Here is a 24,808-nt window from a genome sequence, read left to right as displayed (position 1 = left end):
TGGGCTGAAGTTAGCCTTGTGACGAGACCCTGCACCATTTACTCTCGTTACATACATCCTTAGTCCTGCAGGTCTTACATGTGCAGTCAACTGGGTACGAAAACGCGGAAATGTTGAAACAGTTTAGCACCCAAAATCAATCTGATATCATAATAAAACACCAACAATCACAACAGGAAACTAGGTCCCATGCGTACATAATTTTTGTTTGAGGTTTATCTGTTGTGTACGGCAACTAAAACCTGCAACTCTTCAGTGATCATAAAATGTGGTAAACTGGCCTGGCGGTGGTGGCACATACATTTAATCCCAGCACTTGGGAAGCAGAGGTAGGTGGATCTCTGCAAGTTCAAGGCCAACCTGGTCTACAGAGGAGTCCAGGACAGCCAGGACTGCACAGGCTAACATCCTCTAACATCTGTCATAGCCTTGTAATGAAGACATTTTTCTCTATTTCTCCCCCTGTGGTTTTATGAGACAGTATAGCTACATCACCCACGTTGGCTTGACCCTTGCTCTGGGGTCAAGATCCAAGGGGGTCAAGATCCAAGAAGCTATACATTCTTAACTCACTCTTTTCTCAAATATGTACTGAGCCTATCTTTCCATCAAGCTGTGCTCCAGCTGTTTAGACTGTATGTGTGAAATAAACCCAAACTCTGTCCTCTGAAGCTTATTCTCAAAGGCAGACAAGAAGCAAAACACTATGAACGGTTACAGTGCCATAAGAAGGGACAGTGGGAGATGGAGTTACAGAGGTGGTGACGACAATACTATGCATTTTCAGGAGGGCTGTCAAGAGTAGAACCCTCCGAGGGAACTGTCAGAGGAAGCACTTGAAGAAGCAAGGAAACCAACATGACAATTTCACAGCCTATAATGCTGAAATACATAATTATGTACATGACAATCCAAAACAGTATTTACGAAGAAAATGGGCATCACGAAGAGTGACAGTAGAGGAGACTACTAGTCCCCTAACCATGGCATGAGCCACTCCACAGCTGTTCCAAAGGCTGCAAATGCTTGTAATGCCTTGGTTGCTCTCATGGGAACCGGCCAGCGTTTGAGTTCACGAGCAAGAGTGAAAGTAAAAGGTGAAGACACTAGACTTACATTTAAAAAGCCACATGGTCAGCCCTGAGATCATATACAAACAAGCAGATTTTACATATGTGTTTAAGAATGTAGCGGGGAGGGGATAAAATACATAGACATATATAAAACAAAAAAGCTGTAATTTTGAGAGAGCACAATGGGATATGTGGGACGTGTTGAAGGGAGGAAAACAATGAAGAAATGATGTAATTGTGTCATATTTTTTAAAAAATAAAAGATTATTATTAAATATTAAAAATAAAAGGTTTGTAATAAAAGCACTCAGTTGGGTAACCATTATTTACTAAGGATAATTCTGGAGTAGCAGAATAGAGAAACTGAATCCTATTTTGCTTTATTTTTCTAAACAAACAAACAAACAAACAAAACAACTAAGCACTGGTGCGACCTCTCCGTGGAAACAAAGAATTAAGGGCTATGTTCGGAGAAGCAGCAGCAGCTCTAAGAGGCCTTGGAGCAGGAACAGGTGCCGGCTGACAGGCTGAGCTGAATCACCTAGTTACAGTCCATTCTGACAATCTCTACTTCATCCAAATCAATGAGCGCAAATATGTTTTCTAAGGAGAAGTCAGGGGATGAAAACAGCTCAGTGACAGAACACTTGTCTAGCAAGCATGATGTCACAGGTAATACTTCCAGCATGCAAAATGGACACGGGTGGCAGATGACAGGTATATATTATAAGACAGTATAGGGGACAGATGGAAAACGCTGAGTCAGATGACAGGTATATATTATAAGACAGTATAGGGGACAGATGGAAAACCCTGAGTCAGATGACAGGTATATATGGTAAGACAGTATAGGGGACAGATGGAAAACCCTGAGTCAGATGACAGGTATATATGGTAAGACAGTATAGGGGACAGATGGAAAACCCTGAGTCAGATGACAGGTATATATGGTAAGACAGTATAGGGGACAGATGGAAAACCCTGAGTCAGATGACAGGTATATATGATAAGACAGTATAGAGGAACAAATAGAAAATTCTGAGTCAGAGAATTAAGGCTAAAGTGATTTATTAAATTTTTAAAAATGTTAAGAATACTCTTAACAAATCCAGAGTTTCTGGTATTGCGGTTTTATGATTTAACTTGTTAAACTCCATTAAGATCTTCATTTCCAATTAAGAACTTTCTTCATACTTATTAAATAAAAGCAGATTAAGTCTTAGCTTCCAGCACTCAATGCCCATGCATAGCCCCTCTGTCTCACTTTTCGCTTGTTTGATTAATTAAGGACTTCAGAAAATGTCGCATCTGTTGAAGTGTCATACATGCTGTGACATCATAACCACTGAAGACTTATCTGTAAACATGTCTGTGAAACAAGAATGCTGCACTTTGGCTTGGTTTACTTTTATACATTATTTTTCAGTTTTTAATATGCAGGGTATAAAACTGAGACTGAGAAACATTCCCAACATACTCCCATTAGATTTAACTGATCCCAACTGGAAATGATTTAACTGACCCCAACTGGAAATGGTGCGAGGCCGAGCACCATTTAGGCATGTAAGCAACGCTTTAGGCATCTACACTTCTCTACAAGTGTTAACACACTGAGGGCCCAAACTATTTTAAAAACTAATGTTTTCTGTTCTAGAGTGCACCCGAAGGAATGTCTTCTATGCTCTTAAGAGTCAAAATACACACAATAAGACATCTAAGTTCAGTTTTTAGCCCAGTACAACATAAGCCTGATTACATATGTAAAGACTATAAATTCAGGTTTATAATGAGACTGTCAACAGATGGGCGCCACTATAGTCAGCCAGGAGCATCAGAAGGGACTATTTCACAAATAGACTGAATAGAAAAACCACAGTTATTGGAGCGATAAATAAGAAATGCATGCACGAGCATAAACACTGCAAGAGCATAGGAGAATCTGAAAACGTGTGTGATATAAGCCCATTCCATATTCCCTGTAAGTCACTTTCCATCAACTTATAAACCTATGGCTTCCTAATCTTTTTAAAAAATGAAAGGTTTTCTACATTGGATGTAGTACTTTCACTGTATATCCTTAACTATGATGCAATCTTCAAATTTCTTGCAAATACAGCTTGTCATGTTTTCAGCCTTTACAACTTTGATAACCACATGGCACTCCTGAATAACCAATGATAAAGCTTCTGGGTTAATTCCTTTTTCATAACATTGTACACAGACAGTTTCCATACTTAACCTAGCATCTAAAATTCTTGAAATCTCAAACAGGACAACCCACAGCCCCCTTGGCATGAGGTACCATGACCACTGTTCCAGGTTCTTCCTCTTATTTATAAATCCTATTAAAATATTCTCCATACGATTGAGAGGTAAAGTGAACAAGTAAATAAATAAAGTTAAAAGTTAAAAAAAAAAAAGTTCTTCGAATCCACCTACCACTGAAGCAATGGATAAAAAATATATTTGTTCTACACTGACACAGGGACTTATTACATTTAACAAAAGTGACAAGCCACCCTGAATTTTGACAAACAGCCCTCACTATTCTGCAAGCAAGTAAGGGAACTGTACAAAATTGCACACATAGCAAGGGAGGAACATTTTCTCCCTTTTGTGTCCACAGGCACTAGGACTCTCACACTGCAATGCCACCCACCTCCCTCTGGACAGCTCTGGCTAGCAATCCATTCCTCCCACAGATGCCCTGACATTACTGTTTCAATGCACTGAGTTATGACAGAGTTAAGTCCTGCAGCGTGACTACATACAGAAGTCAAATTTAATCCTACAAGCAAATTCAAAACCTGTATTAAGAAGAAAATCAACAGCTGGGTGCTGTGGTGCACGCCTGTAATCCCAGCACTTGAGGAGGTAGAGGCAAGCAGATCTCTGTGAGATCTTTGTAGCCTGGTCAACAAAGCAAGCCCAGGACAGCCAGGGCTACACAGAGAAACCCTGTCTCAAAAAAATAAAAATAAAAATAAAAACTAAAAAAAGAAGAAGAAAATCAACATGGCTTTGGTAGGATTGAATAGACTCATAGACTCTCAAGTTAAAGAAGAGGAAGATTTATTTATTCATTAGGTTGACAGGTTGGCTGGTTTTAAGATAGGGTGTGGCCCTGGCTATACTCACTCTGTAGAGCAAGCTAGCCTTGAACTGAGAGACCCTCCTGCCTCTGCCTCCAAGTGCTGGGATTAAAGGCGCGGGCCACACCTCCCAGCTAAAAAGGGTACTTTTAAAAGGCATGTTGGCCAGTTAGACAGCTCAGTCTGCACAGGCGCCTGTCACTGAATCTGATGACCCAAGTTTGTCATTTGGGACCCGTGTGGTAGAAAATAAGAACTGACTCCTACAAGTTGTCTCCTTACCTCTCCTCCACTACACTTAATAAATAAATGCAATTTTAAAGAAATTTTGGTTTAAAGCCTGGAACCTAATACTCAAAGCCATGTTTCTCTGAAGGCTGCCTATGTCCTCAGAGGGCTGACAACCAAGCCCTCAAACGTAACAGGCCCATGTTCACTGATCTGGCTCCTCTTCAAGGCTCTTCATTGTAGAGCCTACCTCAGGCTAATGCTTCTTGTGAAGCTTTTCATTCACACTGTCATCTCTCACAAAGCAGGCCCTCCATTGCAGCTCTGTCGAGGGAAGGCCTCTCTTTAGTACCAACTCTTCCATCCTCCCGGCCAGCCCAAATATATCCTGAACATGATTTTAGTCTGTTGGCACTGAGAAAAGCAGATGAAAGTAATATACATGAAAATAAAAGATGCAAACGTGAAACACCTATATTTCCTTCCCCCTAACTTACTCTGTTACTGCTCATATTAGCGGCCCGGAGGACTCCATTCCATGCACAATTGGCCCACAGGTAATCATGGTGAGGAATACTGGAGGCTCAAAAAAACCCTAAAAAGATGGAAAATCGGAGGAAATAGAAAGCACAACTTATCAAGGATAATGCAAAGAGCTAAAATTTTGGAAGTGCAGTGTCATTTGATCAGCCTAACAAGATTCGATGTACGATGAAACCTGATACACAGGAAAAGCAACCTCAGCGTCTCTGCCGAAACCCTCCAGGAGCCACAAAGTCCATCTGAGTTCAATTCTGCAAGCACAATCTTAAGTGGGTCTCAGCCGGAAGAATGGAGCCCCACACAAGTGGTCAGGGTTTGAGAGTGCAAGAGCCCACAGTGGATAAGCACAGTTTGCAGTCCTCACGGGGTACATATGGGATGAAAGACAGTATTTAGCCAGAAAGGAAATGCAACTGATTTGTGCCTTTAAATATTAGAGTTCAGGCTTGATCCTACACAAAATGGTGTCACTGAGCTGCACAAAAAAGATATAACTAGCAGCAGTTTCAGGTGAGACTAGAAGAGGAACGTAATCTTCCAGATGGAGAAAGAGCCTGTGTGCAAACAGAGCAGGTCAGGTGAAAGATGACAGACAGTTCTGAGTAAAAACTGCAGGATAGTAAATACTAATTTTCTCGGTGTTCCAGAGAGAGAGAGACCTTTTAAACAGCCAAAAAAATAGCTGGCTGCCACCGTACTAAGTGGAGAGTTTCCCATCACAAACCTCAAAGGGAAGTGTCAAGAAGGCAGATTCTGGGCAGAGTAAGCCCCAAGTCCTCTTGGACACGCTACCTTAACAGATGCACTAACACCCCCAAACACCCAGTGACAGTACTCCTCATTCTCAACAAAACACTGAGGGTGAGCATATAGGAAGTCTCAAAAAAAAAAAAAAAAAAACAGAAGGAAACAAGCAAAAGAAAAGCACTCCATGCAAGAGCATCTACGCACCTTCAGGAGACTTTGGCCGGGCTCAGCAAAGCCACCAGGGTATGTCATTTTTCAGGGATCCACACTTCCTAGAGATGATAAGCCAAATGTAACCTCACGGGGAAAGAAAAACCTTTCCTAAAGGCCATTAAACAAAAACTGCTGTGCTGTCCCCTGCCCCTGCCCCCTCTCGGCTTCAGAAAGCACGCAGGTCACCAGAGCTCTCACAGCAGCCCACAGGGGAGGACAACCATCAAAAAAGGGGGGCAACATGCTCAGGACCATTCACTCACAACGCTTCAGAAGCAGCAGGGAAGCTGCAAAGATGCCGTAGGAAAAGAGGCGGCATCTCGATGTCACACATGGAAGAACTTATTAAAAGCATAAATTCAGGAAAACTATACTTCAAGGAATAGTTGACAAAGTGAGATGAAAAAAAGAGATAAAGAAAAGAGCCTGAAAACCAAAATAAATCCCTAGCCATGCTAACAAATGCAGCAGAAATACAAAAAGGACAGCAGAGACATAGGTAAAATTCAATGGGAGGTTTTATAAAAATGAGTTAAATAACCTCAGTAAACAGGAAGGAAAGAAAACCAAGGTGTGGCAGGCAGCCGCAAAGGCAGGCAGCCCCTGGGCAGCTGCCCAGAGTCCCAGCTGCTGGTGTCCATGCCCAGGGTGAACGTCGCCCACGGAGAAAGAGATAGGTCAAACCCCCTTACTGTCATCTAGCCAGGGACTACGGCAAAGTGGATGCTGCCACTCCCATGATCAGGTTACAGAAGACTGGGGCTGTCTCTCTGAACGTGTGCTCTCCTCAGCCAGTGATCCGGGTGGCATATACTGCTACATGGAAAGACCTAACTGACAAGGAATTGAGGAACTAAATGCTGCCAACAACCAAGGAAAGAGCAGATCCTTCCCAATCCAGGCTTCAGAAAGCAGCGCCACCGGGAAACAGCTAACTGAGGCGGCATCAGACACGGAGGAGAGCCCTGAGCACACCTGCTAATGAATGGCTGCTGCTGCACTCCAGCACCTTCCAGATAATTAGTAACCAAGTCTCCATGTTCCAAGGATGCCACCTTTAAGGGAGAGAACTCTAAGGTACAAGAAAAGACACATAAAAATTACAATTAAGGTTAAGTACAATTAAAAAATAGGAGACTTTTCAACAAATGGCACCTATAAAAAAAAAAGGAACATATATGGCAAAAAAGCACTGGTGCAATATAGTCCTTGATCAAGTTAGCACACTCCTACTGAAAGGACCCGCTTTATGCTTGAGTTTGGTGATGTGTAGGAAGGAAAATTAAACTGGCCTCAAACTTCGCAGAGCAACATTCAGTGTGGTAACACACTGATGCGAGGTGTACAAACCTCCGAGGCAGAGAAAACATGACCTGACAATACCTGTCCAGACAGACACAAATCATAAGGCAAGGAGCAAGCCTTCCCAAATGCCAGAGATAGAAACACTCTACAACCTTTTTCTAGAATAAAACTGTTTTATTTCCAAACTGGTGCCACAGGAATATGACAAGAGCTCAGTTCAAAATCTTAGCAAAAATGTCTAATTTAGTTCACAGATTTTTTTAAACTATTGACAATGAAAATCAAACAAGCTGGATCAAAAAAAAATAGTAAGTTGAGAATGGGGCAAGCAGCAGTGCATTTATGATTTTAAAAAATAATGTAATATTAGCCGGATTCAGTTGACACAGTTCAAAATTAGAATATGCACTTAAAACAGATATAATGACTCAAGCTTACTAATGGCTTGCATAATATTTTCATAGTTGAGGCTAGTACTATACCTTAAATAAAAACAAAAACATTAGACTATAACTCTTTGAGCAATCCAAGTTTTATATTTTTAAACATGTTTTAGAGCTTAATGAGAAACTTAAAAAAAAATACAAATAGGAAGTTCACTTTCTTTAATGTTGTACAAGTTAATGAACACTGTCAGATGCTTCCACCACTATCTAGTGCATATTAATTTTGCTCTTCAAACAGGAAGGAGGTAGCAATTTGGGGGACAAGAGAAAACCAAAATTTGTCTATTATTCTTCTACGTGTGTAAGCTGTTCTCACAGAGCTGGCTTCTTCTGTGAGCAGGAATTCAGTTGTCTATAAAACTGAGACCTGCTCAACAGATGAGGAAGACTAGAAACGGTGGGCCCCTGTCCCGTTGCACTGTCGTACAACTCAAACAACGGTGCAGCTACCAGCTTGTAGTTTTTAGGGACTGCAAACAAGGCTTTCTCTTGAAGCTGACCCAGAAACAACTTCTTATGTTCCTTGCGCTCTGTAATATGTGCAGGAATATATGGACCAGGTAACTCCACCAGTTACCAATGCAGTCATCAGCGACCAGGACTGCATCTTGACCCCCCAGGATCTCTGCCATTAGCGTTTTAGTCCTTCATTTTCTCCTGGGTTAGCTTCACCACCAGGTAATGTGAAGAAGGCTGTTCCCGGGTGTAGCACTAACAGTTGGGGGAGCCGGTGCTTCTGCACAATCAGAAGGAAACCTTCTACAGTCTTCTCATCACAACTTTATCAAATCCTTCCCTCATTTCCCGCTGAAACCTGGCTACAACAGAGCTGTCCTTCTCATAGACGGAATCTTCTGTGCCAGGGTGTAGTTGGTAAGTGGGTACAGGCTAATGGTGTGCTCCAGGGGGAGGCGCTTGGTATGCTGGATGTACTTGTTGCCCAACCCCAGAGGCCAGCCCATCTGCGAGTGATTCGGCAGCACCACAGATGTGCAGAAAGTGGGGGCCGGAGAGATGTCTACGAGGGGAGCAGTGATTATCTGCATCCCGCTCAGCAGCCACCACTGCCCACCATTAACAGTCAAGAGCAAGAGGCAAGTTTTATATTTTTAAAACTTAACCCTATGATTAACTGTCCTTTAGATCTGTTTAAACTAAATTTAAAAAAAGGAAAAAAACCTTAAAGCCACCCCGAAGAATATAAAAATTAGAAGTGGCTTAAATATATTTAGTTGAATAAAGGGCATTTGACAATTAAAAAGAAAATAAGAATGATAAAAATATGCTGTTCTGAAGCACATTCTTGAACCAGTGTTCCCTGTTCATATAATGGGTATCCATACCTTGCTGTAGCTTATAACCTGTAATAACACTCTTTATGAGCAATCACACTTAAAACTTGGATACTATAAAACCAGAAAAAATCAAGAACAAAAACAAACAAACAAATATTGTTGGAGCCTGAACACAGTCTTTGCTGATGCTTGGTCATGTACCACTGAGCTCCAGCAAGCCCTTCAGCCAAGAGAACCGAAAATTATTTTGAAAGCTGGCATACTCACTCACTCTAACCATCAATAAGAAATGGCTTAGAGATTTATCATGGAAGAATATTCATTACAATTCTTTCAGCACAAAGCTACTTTTCCAGCAGATAGCTAAGGGTTTATTTTTCCTCTTAGCCATGACTAAAATGTTTACATTCCTTGTTTCAACATGGTACCTGTGGTTCAACATTTCTTTTTCATATTAATTATAAAACTTAAAACTATTTTCAGCTAGACCCTTGAAAAGCTCTACAACTTTCTAAGTAAACTGTTACTATCTAATGTTCACCTTATAGTGATGAAAGAGAAGGGGCGAGGGGACACGCACAGCACAAACACTGACAGTCAACAGGACGGCCTTCTGCTTCTACCACAAGATGGAGATAAAGTAAACGCATTTACACACTGCAAAACTATACTACTTATTAAAATACTTGACATCACAGCTCATAATCAGGAACAGTATAAAACCCACTCTACAGCTTTACAGCATCCTTCTAGGGAATAAAAATTTAAATACATACAAATTAACACACAGAAAAAATTTTCCAAATGTTAATAATCACATGAATTTTCATGTCCAATATAGACATGTGCTTAAATATTCAAAACATCAACATATCTGCATACAAACTCAATATGCATCACTTACACAGCCAACGTTTAGCTAATAGTTTCAATAATGGAAAAACAAGTTACTTCCCTTACCAAACTGCAGCTGTAGATGCTGCAGCATGGGTCTAGTAACCGCACTTAGTAACTATTCAGAGAGAGCCACAGGGCATGTTTCAAACTAGAAGAAGTATCCTCACAAAGTGAGAAGAAAATGCCCAGGAAAGGATACATTTCCTGATGACACCCCCAGCCCCAATCTTACAAACCTAACTCCATGCTCTGTTATGGGGCATGGACAGTCCACTAAAAATAGTAAGTGATGGGTTAGTCACCAAATAATTCTTGAAAATTCTTAACTGCTGTGTTCAGGCACCCTGAAAAAGGCATTTAATTAAAATATTACAAAGCATCTGCTGTGCTTTCACTTGTAATAATTACATCAACTACTTTTGGTGTTAACTGGTCACATTCTATAGAAAATCAGTGTTCTCTGTGCAGCAGACCTCTCTGCTTAGAGCTTACTAAATCTTAAAAAAAAAAAGGGCTGTGTAAAAACTGAGCCCCTAGAGGGCAATGAAGCTCCACTTTTTACTTCATAACATATTTCAGCTCCTCACCAGTTTATAGATACCATGACCTACTTACTTCCTTACATCCTGAACCTTCTCCTTTAAAAAAAAAAAAAAAAAGGAAATGGAAAAAAAGATGGTTATGTCCTAATACTAACAAAAATACCAAAATGCATATTCTTTAACAGTGATAACTGATGAAAGAGGAATACAGTACATAAGCCTATTCCTGAACACACATCACAAATGAATATTTGAGCATTAACACTCAGTAGGAATTAGATGGCAGATAGGAAAGATATACTTAACAAGTCTATTTAATATAAATGTTTTGCATAACTTTACATTCATTAAGTAACATGTTAAAATTTATAGGAAAAAAAGGTGAAGAATCTAATTCCAATAGCAATTAACCCTACCTGAGCTACCCAAACATAAACTGTGTAGAGTTCTTCCTTCAAAGAATCAAGCAGTCTACTGACTGCCTACCAATGAGATAACAATGTTAACACTCAAATACCAATGGAAAGAGGAAGCTGTCTTATCATTATCAAAGTGTAGTATGGTATGCTACAAGTTGAAAGATTACCAGCCAGAAAGTCCACAAACCTAGACAAGATAGCAATGCTATTTTAGGGTCTACCTTTTCCAGATAGTCTTAAAACTGGGCTTATACAAGCCTAAAACATTTGTATGAACAGAGCAGCACAAAAAAATGAGCAAGGAACGGGCTCTAAGAACTTGGTAAGAAAGTCATACTTTGTTGTTTCCCGTATTTCTGCAGTGCTGGGGAATGAAGATGGGTCCTCACACATTTAAGTAACTATCACTGAGCTATGTCCCTCACCCAGTTTTCAAAGACAGGACCTCCCTCTATGGCCTTGGAACTCGGGATCCTCCTGCTTCATTCTCCAAGTGCTGACTTACACCTGCAGCACAACTCCTGGAAAGCCAAATGTATTAATACCCAATGAAAATTTTAAGTCACCAACTCTTCTCTTTATGAGTGTGTTTCTACAATATGTATTGGACAGGTTTATCACACAAACCATGAGCAGTTTTGAGATGGGATGGGATGCCAAGGCACGGGATGATGAGCTCATTGTTCTTTCCCCGCATGGAAGCTCACCATTACCTTTTTATCTCCAGGGTTAGAACCATCTATTATCTTGCAAAAGACCAACACTGCAAAGACCAGTTCGAAATCTTCCTCTATGCCACAATAATTTCCTCCACCAGATTTATAAACTATGTACTTTCATCCCTGTAGACCCTGGAAACACAGGAAACTAAAATAGTAAGAAACCAATCTCTGTTCATTCGTATTAGAAGCCATAGATAAAACCTGGCAAATCAAAGAACACACTGATGGGACGTGTCTGAAAAAGGTGAAACTCGTGAGCTAGGAGGCTAGTAAATGAATAGACACAAAATGTCTAAGATAAAAAGTTGATGATTCATGGTTGTAGGCCATGTTGTATCTCTGGCCAGCTCCCTTGCTAAAAGAAAGAACTCAGAGCTGGCCTAGATGATCTGTAGCTCAATTTCCACGATGAAATGAGGGACAGTCAAACTCCAGACTTATAGCAACTCTACACACAACAAAACTAACAGCAAAAATCACTACCACAAACTGTAGAGCGTAGACAAAGCAGTCCTGAACCCCGGTAACTGGAAGACCCTGACACCGCGTGGCCACTGTCCCATGCTGCCTAAGGAGAAACGCTGTTCCTTCTACCCGCTGTTTACGGTTTCTCATCACACCACCTTGGCATCTTCCACGGTGTGGAAAGATGCTTGTCTGCTACTGGTGGGCTTTGCTGCTGTTGCTTTTTAGTTTCCATGTAAGCTTCTACACAGTGAGGGATATGGGCGACTGATCTGACTGTGTGTGAGCCAGGGAGGACAGGGAAGCTCTACTGTATGGGTATGACAGGCTGCAGCTCACCATCCAAGTTCAGCTCACCAGGAAAGACGGGGGAAGAAAATGTAGCATGGAAAGAAACTGCATGAGTCTTCAACCTGAGCTACTGAGGAACAAGATCTGAAGATCACAGGGTATTAATAAATGAATTATAACCCAATCACACGTAATGGGCTGCACTGCCGTTCCGTGCGTGAGGCCATGCTACAAAGAAAGCACTGGGTCAGGTTTTTACATCAGAAAGTATGATTATTGAGACCCATCAGACACTCTTCACTTTCAAAAATGTTAGTTTTGCATATGAGGCATACCTGTGAGTGGTATGCCAAACACCAAGCGCAACACGACGACCTTAAATGGAAGTTTATGTCACATGACCAGGGCTGGAGCGACAGTCTAACTTCTCTGAAGAGGGGATTCAGATTTCCAAGTGTAGCACTGACTTTTCTAAGCCAACTTGTTTAGTTTGTATAAGTGATTTAAAAACAGGGTACAGAGCTAAACAGAGAATTCTCAATAGAGGAATATCAAATGGCAGAGAAACACTTAAAGAAATGTTCAACGTCCTTAGTCATAAGGGAAATGCAAATCAAAACGACCCTAAGATTTCACCTTACACCCATCAGAATGGCTAAGATCAAAAACTCAAGTGACAACACATGCTGGAGAGGTTGTGGAGAAAGGGGAACCCTCCTCCACTGCTGGTGGGAATGTAAACTTGTACAACCACTCTGCAAAGCAATCTGGCGCTTCCTAAGACAACTAGGAATAGCGCTTCCTCAAGATCCAGCTATACCACTCCTAGGCATATATCCAAAAGATTCTCAAGTACACAATAAGGACATTTGCTCAACCATGTTTGTAGCAGACTTATTTGTAATAGCCAGAAGCTGGAAACAGCCCAGATGCCCCTCAGTAGAGGAATGGATACAGAAATTGTGGTACATCTACACAATGGAATATTACTCAGGAATGAAAAACAAGGAAATCGTTGCAGGTAAATGGTGGGATCTGGAAACGATCATCCTGAGTGAGCTATCCCAGAAGCAGAAAGACACACATGGTGTATACTCACTCATATAGACATATAATATAGGATAAACCTACTAAAATCTGTACACCTAAAGAAACTAATCAAGAGGGAGGACTCTTGCTAAAATGCTCAATTCCTATCCAGAAAGGCAAAGAGGATGGACATCAGAAGAAGGAGAAAAGAGGGAACAAGTCAGGAGCCTGATACAGAGGTCCACTGAAAGGCTCTGCCCTGCAGACTATCAGAACAGTTTTACAGAGACAAGTTGTAGAGAGAACAAGTAAAAACAGAAGAGCCAGAGAATGAGAAGGAACCAGAAGATTAGAACAGATTGCTAAAGTTGGTGTGAGGCCAAGCAGAGCAATTCAGTTAGAGCTAAGAGAAGCCAGTTTGAATCAATCAGCTTGGAGAGGAGTTCTGAGCCACACAGCTGAGTTGAATCAGCCAGCCAGAGTCAGAAAGAACTAGAAAGGGTGAGCTTATTCAGCAGTAAGTCTCAGAGGCTGAAAATATTCTAGGCCTAGGTTAGATTGTTTGGAGGCTAGAAGCTTCCAGGACTAGGCCTAGGTTTAGCAGACAAAGGCAGTAAGCCTCCAAGAGGATAATTACAACAGGAAAATAAAACTTACATTTACAGACCACATCACAGTCAATGCTGCCTCAGAGCTAATGCATCTAGAAGCATCATCCCAACACTTTTCATCTGAGGAAAGAATGAACCACAGCCCTGGCAAACAAAAACCACTGCCTGCCACTACTAATCAGCAAAATCTAGCTTTAAAGAAATGCACAGCGGCTAAATTTAAAGAAATGCTACCAATGTCCTGCATTCTGCTGTAAACTCAATCTTATTCCCATTGAGTCACAAAGTCAAGCTTGATGGTGCAAGACTGTAATTCAAACATTTGGGGGGGCTGAGTCATGAGGACTGTGGTTGAAGGCTTCCCTGGGCTACAAGCAAGACTATGTCTTTAAAACCAATTCAATTTGTATTTTAAAAAACAAAACAAAACAAAAACAAAAAAACAAATAAATAGAAGACTGAATTAAAGAAGGAAGGAAAAGAGATTCCAGATACTCTTGATTTCTATTAAGAATCCAACTTCTTTTGCAGTACTCTGAAGCCAGCCTTTCCTTCCAGCCTTAACGTCTAACTTTTCTCAAGTTCACTACCACTCTTAGCTCAGTCTTAATGGCACCTGGAGAAAGCATGGCTACATCTCCCTTTGCAGAGTCCAGAATCTGCTGTATGATATTTTTTTTCCGGTTTCCCTATAAGTAGCCAAACCACTAGAAATCCTTAGGATGTAGGTAATACTTCTATTCAGACCCTGCTTATTCACAACTGCTCTGGCTTTTATTTCACTTAATATCTAAGTATTCTATTATACGTTGTTTCTGGGACGTAATTCTAGATAGCTTCTATCTTATCAACCTGACTATAACATATTCAAAGCCAATTTCATGTTTATTTTACTTTCATGGTGTTTCCCATTATATTCAACAACTGGTAGGCATTCGAGAAATATTCTTTCAGAAATGCTATGAAACTTAGCTTGGAGGGACTGAAGAGACGGCTTGGACAGAAAAGTGTCTGCTGCACAGGAATGAGGACCAGAGTCCATGTAAAAGGAAGTGGATCCTGTGGTTCACTGGCCAGAGAGCTTGCCCAGATCAGTGAACACCAGGCCAAATAATAAGGGGAATAACCGAGGGACACTCAACATCCCCTGACCTCCAGATGCACACAAACTTAAACATGCGTGCACACACCTTACATTTTTCAAATTCTGTGAATTGGAAGCAACAGTATTTTTTTTAACTTCTAAAGAAATGGTTACTTATCTACTTAGTCCTCAATACTTTTTCCAATTAAAAAATTGATGAATGTAAAAATACTTCTAGAAAATGTAGAGAAGAAATTTTCCAAACATCAGTATTACCAGCACTTAGAAACAGCTAGTTTCCTCATGACATCACTATTCAGAGCATTTGTCCTAATTTATTTGTAAGCAGCTCTTGCCACACTGTGTCCTATCTCTTACGCACTCCAGAAGAAAAAGGACTAAATCCCTTCCAGCCACACTTAAGTGGCCATTTACATTATACACACAGCTGGGTCTATAATAAAGCTATGTTATTTTAGTAAACCCTTCCTGCATTCTTAAATTTTAAAAAGTTTAATTAAACTGTGGCTAGGAAATCTTGTTCATGAAGAGTCCAAACGTCTTTGGCTTCATGAGCTGTGTGATGACACTGCAGGGGTGTGGCACGAAGAATCCATGCGCAGTAGAGCTTCATGGACACAGCAGCAGAACGGATCTCACGGTCAGTGCTGCATGTGTCAGTTCCTCGATGACAACTCAGTGCTACCACTGGCCTCTCCATCAACCAAGGAAATTCACTTCGCACTTACAGTATGCAAAACGTACCCCATGAGTATATGACAGGCAGAAGCCTGCAGCTAAGTTTTTGGCAGTAATGTTATACGTGATAATATTTATGAATATTTTATAGCACATTACCAACAAAGATAAAATTCTATTAGAAAAATCTACTAGGTCAGGGAATGAGCACATCTGTGAGTTTTTATTTTTGTATTTGTACTGACAGTTCTTTACAGTGTAAACATGTTTCTCAAAACCTTGCCAACATTACTCATCACATGTTTTTCTACCCACAAAAATTTCACCATGTGTGATTAAAGACTTTTTGACATTTTAACTAGAGAGCGCTGATGTACAATGAAATGAACAGATCTTCAGTACATATACTACCTAGTGAGACAAAGCCTGGTCAGTACCAACCAGCAACAAGACAGCAGTGAAATCACTACAGACACTGAAATCCCTCAATGTCCCCTTCCAATCAGTACCTCCTACGCCCATCCTAAAACTGCAACTCCTGTTTAGATTAATTCTGCCAGATGAACCCTGTCTGTCCTGGACCACACTGATTATAAAGGGTGCGTTCTTAGGTTTCTCTTTACATCTCACTCAGCCAGACGGCTCTGACGTCATCTGTGCTGTTGTGCAGATCAGCAGTGCTCTGCTAAGCAGTAGCCAGCGACATGAGAGCACTGCAGTTAGCTAACTCTCTCCCTTGGAAAGAAACCTAGGTTACTTGCAATTTTTAGCTGTTAGAGAATCCTAATATGTACTACTGCCTTGGCCTTCTGACCTATAACATTTTCCTCTCCTGGCCCCGAATGGAGGTGAGCAGAGCAACTGTTTGGTGATCTCAGCCAGACCCAGAGGAGAAATGTGCCGTGGGCTACAGGGGCTTGGCCTTCTCTTACATGTCCTAAGGCTCCCTTCATTTTTTACATCGTATTTTACCATTTTTTTTTTTTAGATTAAATATTTCTATAAATTTTTAGGCTCATGTTTCCTATAATTTCCATTCTGAGCTTTTTACAAGAGGTATTATTCAGTTCTAGCATATGCATTTTTTGCTGTTTTAAATCTTCTGAATAGATTTCCTATTTTATTTGTTCCAAGAACATTTTCATTTACATTCTTTATTACAACAGCTGCTTTTAAGACCACTGCCTGCTAATTTCAACATCTGAGTTGTCTTGAAGTTCCCTGCCTCCACTGAGCACACCTCCAATGTGTCCTGCCTCACTGTGTCTATGTGCATTGGATTATTTGGATTATATTATGACTATTGTGGATGGTATGACACAGGAAGATTCTGAGCTGTTTAGTTCCTGTAAAGACTTTTTGTTTCATTCAAGCACACAATGCAATCTACTCTGCATACACATGTGCCCACATGCACACACAGTCTCTCTTTCTCTGTCTCTCTGTCTCTCACTTTCCAGGAGCTGCAGTTACACAGTTACATCAACCCTTGTCCTTAGCTGTTCAAACTGCTCTATCAGGACCAAAGGGTTGTTGTTGCTGTCCATTTGCTGCTTCTTCAGATTCAGCTGTCCTGGAAAGTTCACTAAGGAGTCATTCACCTTTCCTGTTTGACTCCCTCTCATTTCTGTTTCTGCTAGTGATAGAGAAAAGAAAATGGGAATGCAGGCTTCTGATAACATCTATTTCACTCAACTGTGATTATACTGTCCCAATTCATCAAGATATACACATAATTTGTGCATGTAGGATACAACTAGAGAAGGTACAGGTTTTCATTTTTAACACACAAAACAACAAACTATACATAAGCAAAAAACGACGAGGATCTCAGTACATAGCTCAGGCTGGACCTGAAATCTCAAGACAGCCCACAATGGCCTTGCACTCACACTGCTCTCCACACCCCTAGTGCTGAGGCTACAGGCAGCAGCTCCACACAGCAAGAGCCACTCATCTGTGTAACTTAGCTTGTTTTATAACCCACAATAACCCCCAGTACCAAACCCCTCAGAAATAGAAAACCACAAAATAAACTAGAAGGGTTGCAACTGTAATCTACAACTTTCTATTTAAAATCAGTGTACAAATGATACCACCCACTCTCACGTACTGACTGTAATATAAACAGTTAAACAGACGACAGTAAGACACTTCTAATTCATTTTAGGAACTATGGTTTAAGGATCCACACAAAAGGATGACTCTTAAGTGGTTCTATTTATTCTAGTCAATATTTCTAGAGTTTTATAAATACCAAATAGTCTATCACTTTCGAACAGACAGACAAGATTTCTATTGCACTGTATTTCAGTCAAAATACAAAGTTTACAAGTGCTGGGCTCTGGTTCCCTGGAAAAGATGCCATCACTACAGGGGATCAGCATGTAGCTTAAGCAAAGTGTGATCTTTAACAGATTTTAAACACAAAGGCACAGTACTGCTTAAAGACTATAACTAATTTTGGATTAATTTCTCATAAGATAAAAGGATTTAAGTCTATTACAAGAAAGTAATTAAAAGTTGATGTTTAGGAATACCAGGATAATAACAACTTGTAAATGAAGTAGTGGCATAAAAGCGATACCATATTTTATCATGATGTTTACTCATTTTAACAATGCTGGTAAATTTTAAGATGTGTATTTCTTTGCTGTTGATTGAGTTCAAATGTAGACTTTCCACACTGATACTTATCCTCAAGGATTAGCTGCACGAATCATTTGTTTAGAATACGGCTGGGAGGCAGCACGATCGGTAAAGAACCTGAGTTCGGATCCCCAGCACTGACATGAAAAGGCCAGGTATGCGGCCTTGTGCCATTAACCCTGGCACTGGGAAGGCACTGGTACTTGAAGCCATCTAGTCTTACCCAATTGCTGAGTTTCATTTTCAGTGAAAGACCATATATCAGGAAACAAGGTGGAAGACACGTCCTCCATTTCTGGCTTCCATATGCACATATATGCACAAATCTGCACACACATGTACAAACCCCTTCACATGAACATATACATGTATACACCATATTAACACAGAAATAAATAAGTAAACAAAATAATAAGTTCAGAAGCTTGAACAAAAATGCCTTATTAATATTCTCATCTAAATATTAAGAGTATTAAAAGGTGTCATTTCCTTCTGAAACCACAATATTCAAGAGTAGGTCTGACTACATATGGCAATCACAGTAAACTGAAGACTGAGAATGGAAGCCCGAGTTTACAAGCCAACAACTAGATCAGTTAACAATGACTACCATTATGTCTTTTCAGTTATTCCTCAAATCAATTCAGTTGTATAACATTAGGCCTCATAAGCAAGGCAAGAATGATGGCAATTAACTTTTGTTACGTCCATTCCTAGAGCAGAGGTAGCAGCACCCTGACACTGCAGCCATCCCTGGAGGGGCTCACTGCCAAGGCTGGCTCTTAACTAGCACCTGAAAGCCTGGATTTGGGGAATGTTCCCACCACCACGTAAATGATTTGAGTGGCTTTCTGAGCGCAAGTCCCCTGAGCAAACAATATGGTCTGTGCAGAACCACTTTCCTTCTGAGAGTCTGAAACCATGGTACCTGCTAGGCAGCAGTTGCCCACAGAGCCTACTCCCAGGGAAAATTCTGTGAATGGGGTCTTTAATAAGCTTCGCTGGTAGACAGCAGGTATATTGCACCAATCCCACACTGGCAAAGCTAAGATCATGCTCAGTGACTCTTTGGGGAGATTCTTGGAAATTGTACATACTGTTCATGATCACAACTATATGATGAGTCCTTACAGCAAATCACTGAATCAGGGTGGTCACAGGGACTCTAACCCGGTCCAGTGTAAGGGCCATGAGCACCACAGGACTCTACCTGTAACTCTTAAACATCACATACATAGAAGCTCTTCATTGTACTGGTGACATGGCATGTGATGATCTCTGGACATCTGAACCAGTCTGAAGGTATGTTACATCCCCACTCACAGTCAATTAAAATGGACAAACTGGTGGAAACAGCAAAAGCACAGTGACATATAGTATAGTTCAACCCATCAATGAAAGCACAAGTGTGGGGAGCCTCAAGCAATGCAGTCGGGCAGAGACGGTTAATCACATGCAGTCTTGTTTCAGTGCTCTTTGATTGTTCTTTCCCTGCAAACGTCCTAAAGAGCATCTTACATGTTCCTACTGGTGCTTTTTTTCTTTTGTCTGTCCACACACCACAAGAGTTTGGCATAAGCGATATGTTTCAGCTGCATGCGGGTGACAGAAGAAAGCAGTTGCTTCATCAGCCTTCTCTACGCAGCGCGGCAATGCAATGCTCCAAGCCAACAAACAAGTCATATTTCCTGGCGCATTATGTTTAGTCCTTTAGACTGCACATCCACTTTCTGGCCACAAGATCAAGAAGACGACCACACACACACACACACACACACACTAGAACAAGGTAAAAGAAGACCCAAGGCTCAGCTAAAGAGTATTCTAAGCCACTCCTGATAAAAAATAATTTTTATTTTGATAGTAAAAAAGAAAGTCATATTATTTTTAAAACAAACATCATGATGCAACATAGCAAATTTGTACCAAATGTCAACTATACACTGGAAAGGCCAAGAAACATAAGAATTTAACTACCTCCTTACAACCAAGTTAGCAATTCCGAGAAGCACGCCTGAAAGAATGATGAGGACTTCATCACAGATGTCCGGAAGGAGCTTCTGTTGGGCTTGGGGTGAGGGGTCTAGAAACTAAGGCAGAGGTTTTTCATCAGTCCCATCCTGTGTGCTCAGTGAGCTGAGTTCAGCCTGCACACAGTCATTTGTTCTAATGCCTTTTTACAAAGACATGAAGAAAAGGACTTCTACAGAGTTGGGGGGGTTGATATAAATGTTTACAAACTTGTCAAAGCTTATACAAGTAAGACCAGAGTTCTCTGTGTATCTAACCTCTGTGTCAACTCCCCCCGTAAGCAAATCAAAGTTTCAAAGACGGTAGGTAGTACATTTCTACTCAAAAAAGAAACGCATGCTTTTGTGTTTGTTATGTTAAATCTTTATAACGTGCACAGGCATATATGCACACGCACTCTTACACACACAGATATTTTACACAGGATTTCACTCTACAGCGTAAGTTAGTATCAAACTCTGGAAACTCCAGCTTCTGTTTCCCAAGTACTGGGATTACAGGCATGTGCCATCATGTCTACCTTACAAACATAGTTTACAGACAGGCGTGGTGACCCACACCTGTAATCCCAGCATGTGGGCAGTGTACAGGATCAGAATCACATAATTGTACATCAAAGTTAAATTTTATTACTTGAAAATGCAATAGTGAAACATTTTAAATGGTACCTATTGCTTAAAAGCGCCTTTATTGCTCTAAACCTCAGATGAAATGTGTAGCTTACATCAGGGTACAGTAAAACCCATTAGTGCATAGCTAACAAAGGTACCATAGAAGCTGGTTTAAAGTCATAATGAAGAGAGCGCTAGTAAGAACGCAGCAACCTGGCTGAAATTGATATTCATTAGGGTACTCTTCACCTCAATAGGGCCATTTGGACTCTGTGGTCTTCATCAGTGTCCCAGCTGGTAATGGTTGAAGGTTAATGCCTTACCCCATTCTGTTCAATTTTCTACCCTAATTAGCCCTCCAAATCTATAGCTGTGAGTACCAAGTGTCTGTGCTCAAAAGAAACTAATTAATGCTAGCAAATTAGATCAAGTCCGAAGATTCAACAGCCAAACTCTTAGTTAAATGCTCCCTGTTAATAGGAAGTGTGGCTGTCAATAACTGCTGGTGACTATAACAAGGCACCCATCTTTCACAGGGAGCGATTTCAGCTCTCTCTGTCTCTAGAAAGGCTTCTCTCTCCTTCAAACCTAAACTGCTGGTGTGTGACCTGGTTCTTACAACCAGCTGGGTTGTAAGGATGTGAAAAAAAAAAATTAAACAGAACAGCTTTCTTACATAGCAATTTTTCTGGCATTTAGCAGAAAGTCTGATTGCTTCTTAAAATCCCTATATCTTTATCCAGGAACCATACAATTAGCATACCTAATACCAAGTGAACTCCTATGATCATTTTTAAAGCAGACTGTAAACAGTACTTAAAGGACAATGTCCTGCCTCTAAACTGTGACTTCCTGCTCTGCCTCAGCACAGCCCCAGAGGTGGGGCTAGTGTGCACGTTTCCTTGTCACAGGGGAAAGTGGAGACTGAAGAGTATTATGTGTCTGTATAATAATGTTACATTCTAAACACTATTTGGAAACAGTCTTTAAAAAAAAACAATACTCAAATATTCAGACATCAATTATAACATACTTTCTAGTAACGGGAAATCATTAAAATAATTTAAATGAATCTCAAATTCTAAGATGCTTTTAAAGTGTTTTATATTTATTTACTTGTTTATTGTGCACGTGAATGCTGTGTGTGTGCAGGTGTACGTGTCAAGGTGGATCTTGAGGGGGTCAGAGGACAAGTTACAGGACCTGGAGATGAAATCCACGTCCTTAGACTAGGTGGCAAACGCCTTTACCACTGAGCCACCTCGCCAGCCACCAACTGAGATGCTTTTACTAGTCAAAATATTGTAACTTTTAAAAACCAAAATCTTAACATGCTATAAATAACTCAATTTTTGACAAAACTTGAAACTGCATCCTTTTCTGCCATTATAATGTATTCGTAAAGCGTAGATATTTTAGAGTCTGCTCCTTCATCTCAGAAATCAAAACAGTTTCACTTTCTAAAAGCAAGTTCAGTTCTGAAACCTAAAGTCATGCGGCTCTTCTGCGTTTTCATTGGAACCTTGTTAACAAAGGGCAGCTAGCTTTTCTGCTCTAGGTATCACACAAACGCCTTTGTGTTTGCCACTCTACTTTGGAATTCTAGTTAACAAAGTTCCCTAGTGGTGGCAAGTTTTACTCCAATAACTTTATTCCACTCTCAAGATTCCCCTGCCTCGCCTGAATGAGGATGTGTTTTGAAAAGTCCCATGAGGCAAGTGGAGAACTGCCTCTTGAGATTATTAGTGTGACACCTGCCAACGCCAGATGTGCCCTGAACCCTGCAGGTGCCAATGGGCTAATTTCTCCTGACACCTGGGGTGGGAGAGCTGAAGGAAGGTGCCCTGATTAAACAACTAATTTCCAGTAAAAGCAGGAGCAGTATCACAGAATGACTTTTCAATTACTAATTGATAGAGGATTTCAAATATAATAGTCATACTATAGAAGTACTCATTGCAAGCAGTACAGTGCTTACCACAGGGACCATCCCTGTCTGCCTGCCTCCACTGTAGTACAGAAGTCAACTCACAGACTGAAGGAGGAGGAGGAGAAGGTCCCTAGCATGTTAACTTTATTGACAGTAATAAAACTAGAGTTAACACAGCCTGATTCCCCAGAAAGAAACTTGCAGAGCTCAGGTGCAATCCTCTAAAATGACTGTTATGCTTGGACAAAAGTGATGATGGGTAAAAGCAGCGGGGGGGGGGGGGGGGTGGAAAAAAGCCTATCCCAGCACAAAATAATAAAGAAGTAAGACTTTGTTAATCTTTATTTTATATGAGTGTTTTGCCTATATGTACATCTGTGCACAGCATGCACTTCTGGTACCCAACGAGACAAAAAGAGGGTATCAGATCCCCGGGAACTGGAGTTACAATGATTGTGAGCAGCCATGTGAGTGCTGGGATATCCTGGGCCTTCTGTAAGAGCAGCCAGTGCTCTTCACCACTGAGCCATCTCCCCAGCCTCATCAGCAAAATTTTACTGTTTGGGTTTTTTTTGTTTTGTTTTGTTTTGTTTTGTGTTGTTTTTTTTTTTTTTTTTGATGGCCATTCCAAAAGGTAGATTATTTATGGGTAAAGATGTTTCTACAGTAAAGTTCCCACCTACTTTTCTAACAGTCCATCAATTACAGACCTATGATGGCCTGCCCCATTTTTTAATTATCACTATAACTTTGTTTGCATTTTTACCAGGATGTTTACACATCAATCGACAAGGTTTCCAAAAGTACCATACACAGAAACAGTACTATGAAAAACATTTTCAAGGACATGTATGCATGGGGGCACATATTTACATAAGTAACTTCTCCCTCAGAGCACAGGACAAAGCAAGGAACACACAAAACAAGCCTTGACCTCTGCCAAGTTCAAGCAAGACTCCTCAGAATTCAGTGAGGGCAGCACTAAGAAAAATCATCATGCCTGTAAGTCTGTGTGTGCACACATTACAACCCGCTGTATTTTGATGTTTCTTCTTAGAAACACATCAGATTTAATGTTTACTCTTTCCCTATCAAAATGACCAGAGTAACTACTTTCTCCAGATCACTCACATCAAGTTTTCTCTATAAAACTACACTTTCAGGAAGAAGGGGGTTTGCTCCTCAGTTGGAAGATGCTTTTAAATTGTAAATGAACTGAATACTGACTAGAAGTCTGGAAGCTGGAATGCTAGTACCTCAGTGCAAGTGTGAGAAGCAACTCATACATATTAATTCACTCTACTTGACTTTGAGGCTAAGGATTAAATTCACATCGTATTACTATAAATGAGTTTGATCTTTATATGAATATATGAATCTTACCTCCAACTTGTTCAGAACACCTTTCTCTGGCCTTTTCTCTCATTATCTTTGGGATCAGAACATCTTTTTCAACATGTCTGAGATGTTGGTCTGGAAAAAAAAAAAAAGATTTCATGGTAGTCTCAAGTCAATAACCAGACAGGAAAAATGATATTAGCATTCTAGTTTATTTAAAATAAAAATATAAGCAAATTTGTTTTAAGTGGCTCTTTTACCACTAACGTTGTGATTACTTTAATTACTATATATCATTCTAAATTTTTTATATAAGAGAAAAAGAGAGGGTCATAAGCAACATCTTTCTAAAAATCTGCAAATTTTACTGCAACACTTCCCCAACAATGTATTCTACCAGACTGGCATAAATTTAAAGTCTGAATCTCATTTTCTTATTAATGTAATTTGCAAATGTTTTGATCTTTACAGATACTGAGGTGCTGGAATAGATGAAAAGATACAAAATCAAAAGATACATGAGAAGCATGCCCTGTTGGTGTTCTTCT

General features: G+C 40.4%; 1 protein-coding gene, 1 long non-coding RNA gene and 1 pseudogene across 4 annotated transcripts in view; all 3 read right to left on the bottom strand.

The window, feature by feature from the left end:
* The window catches only part of Cmc1 (C-X9-C motif containing 1), a 58,853-nt gene that overhangs the window by 16,669 nt on the left and 17,376 nt on the right, over positions 1 to 24,808 (bottom strand). For all 3 annotated transcript variants that reach the window (XM_060385088.1, XM_060385090.1, XM_060385089.1), the window contains one exon: positions 24,306 to 24,395. In XM_060385088.1, coding sequence (XP_060241071.1) covers positions 24,306 to 24,395 — 90 coding nt within the window. The remainder of the gene's footprint in view (positions 1 to 24,305; positions 24,396 to 24,808) is intronic.
* On the bottom strand, positions 4,410 to 7,435 carry LOC132654634 (uncharacterized). Its single transcript, XR_009592286.1, has 3 exons — positions 6,872 to 7,435; positions 5,888 to 5,955; positions 4,410 to 4,988 (listed from the first exon to the last, which is right to left on the bottom strand). It is a non-coding gene; the product is annotated as an uncharacterized LOC132654634 (long non-coding RNA).
* Positions 7,836 to 8,693, bottom strand: LOC110555514 (cleavage and polyadenylation specificity factor subunit 5-like; annotated as a pseudogene).

Source organism: Meriones unguiculatus, chromosome 6, assembly GCF_030254825.1.
Source record: "Meriones unguiculatus strain TT.TT164.6M chromosome 6, Bangor_MerUng_6.1, whole genome shotgun sequence".
NCBI lineage: Eukaryota > Metazoa > Chordata > Mammalia > Rodentia > Muridae > Meriones > Meriones unguiculatus.
The sequence above is the reverse complement of the archived record's forward strand: the minus strand, read 5'-3'. Positions and strand labels throughout refer to the sequence as shown.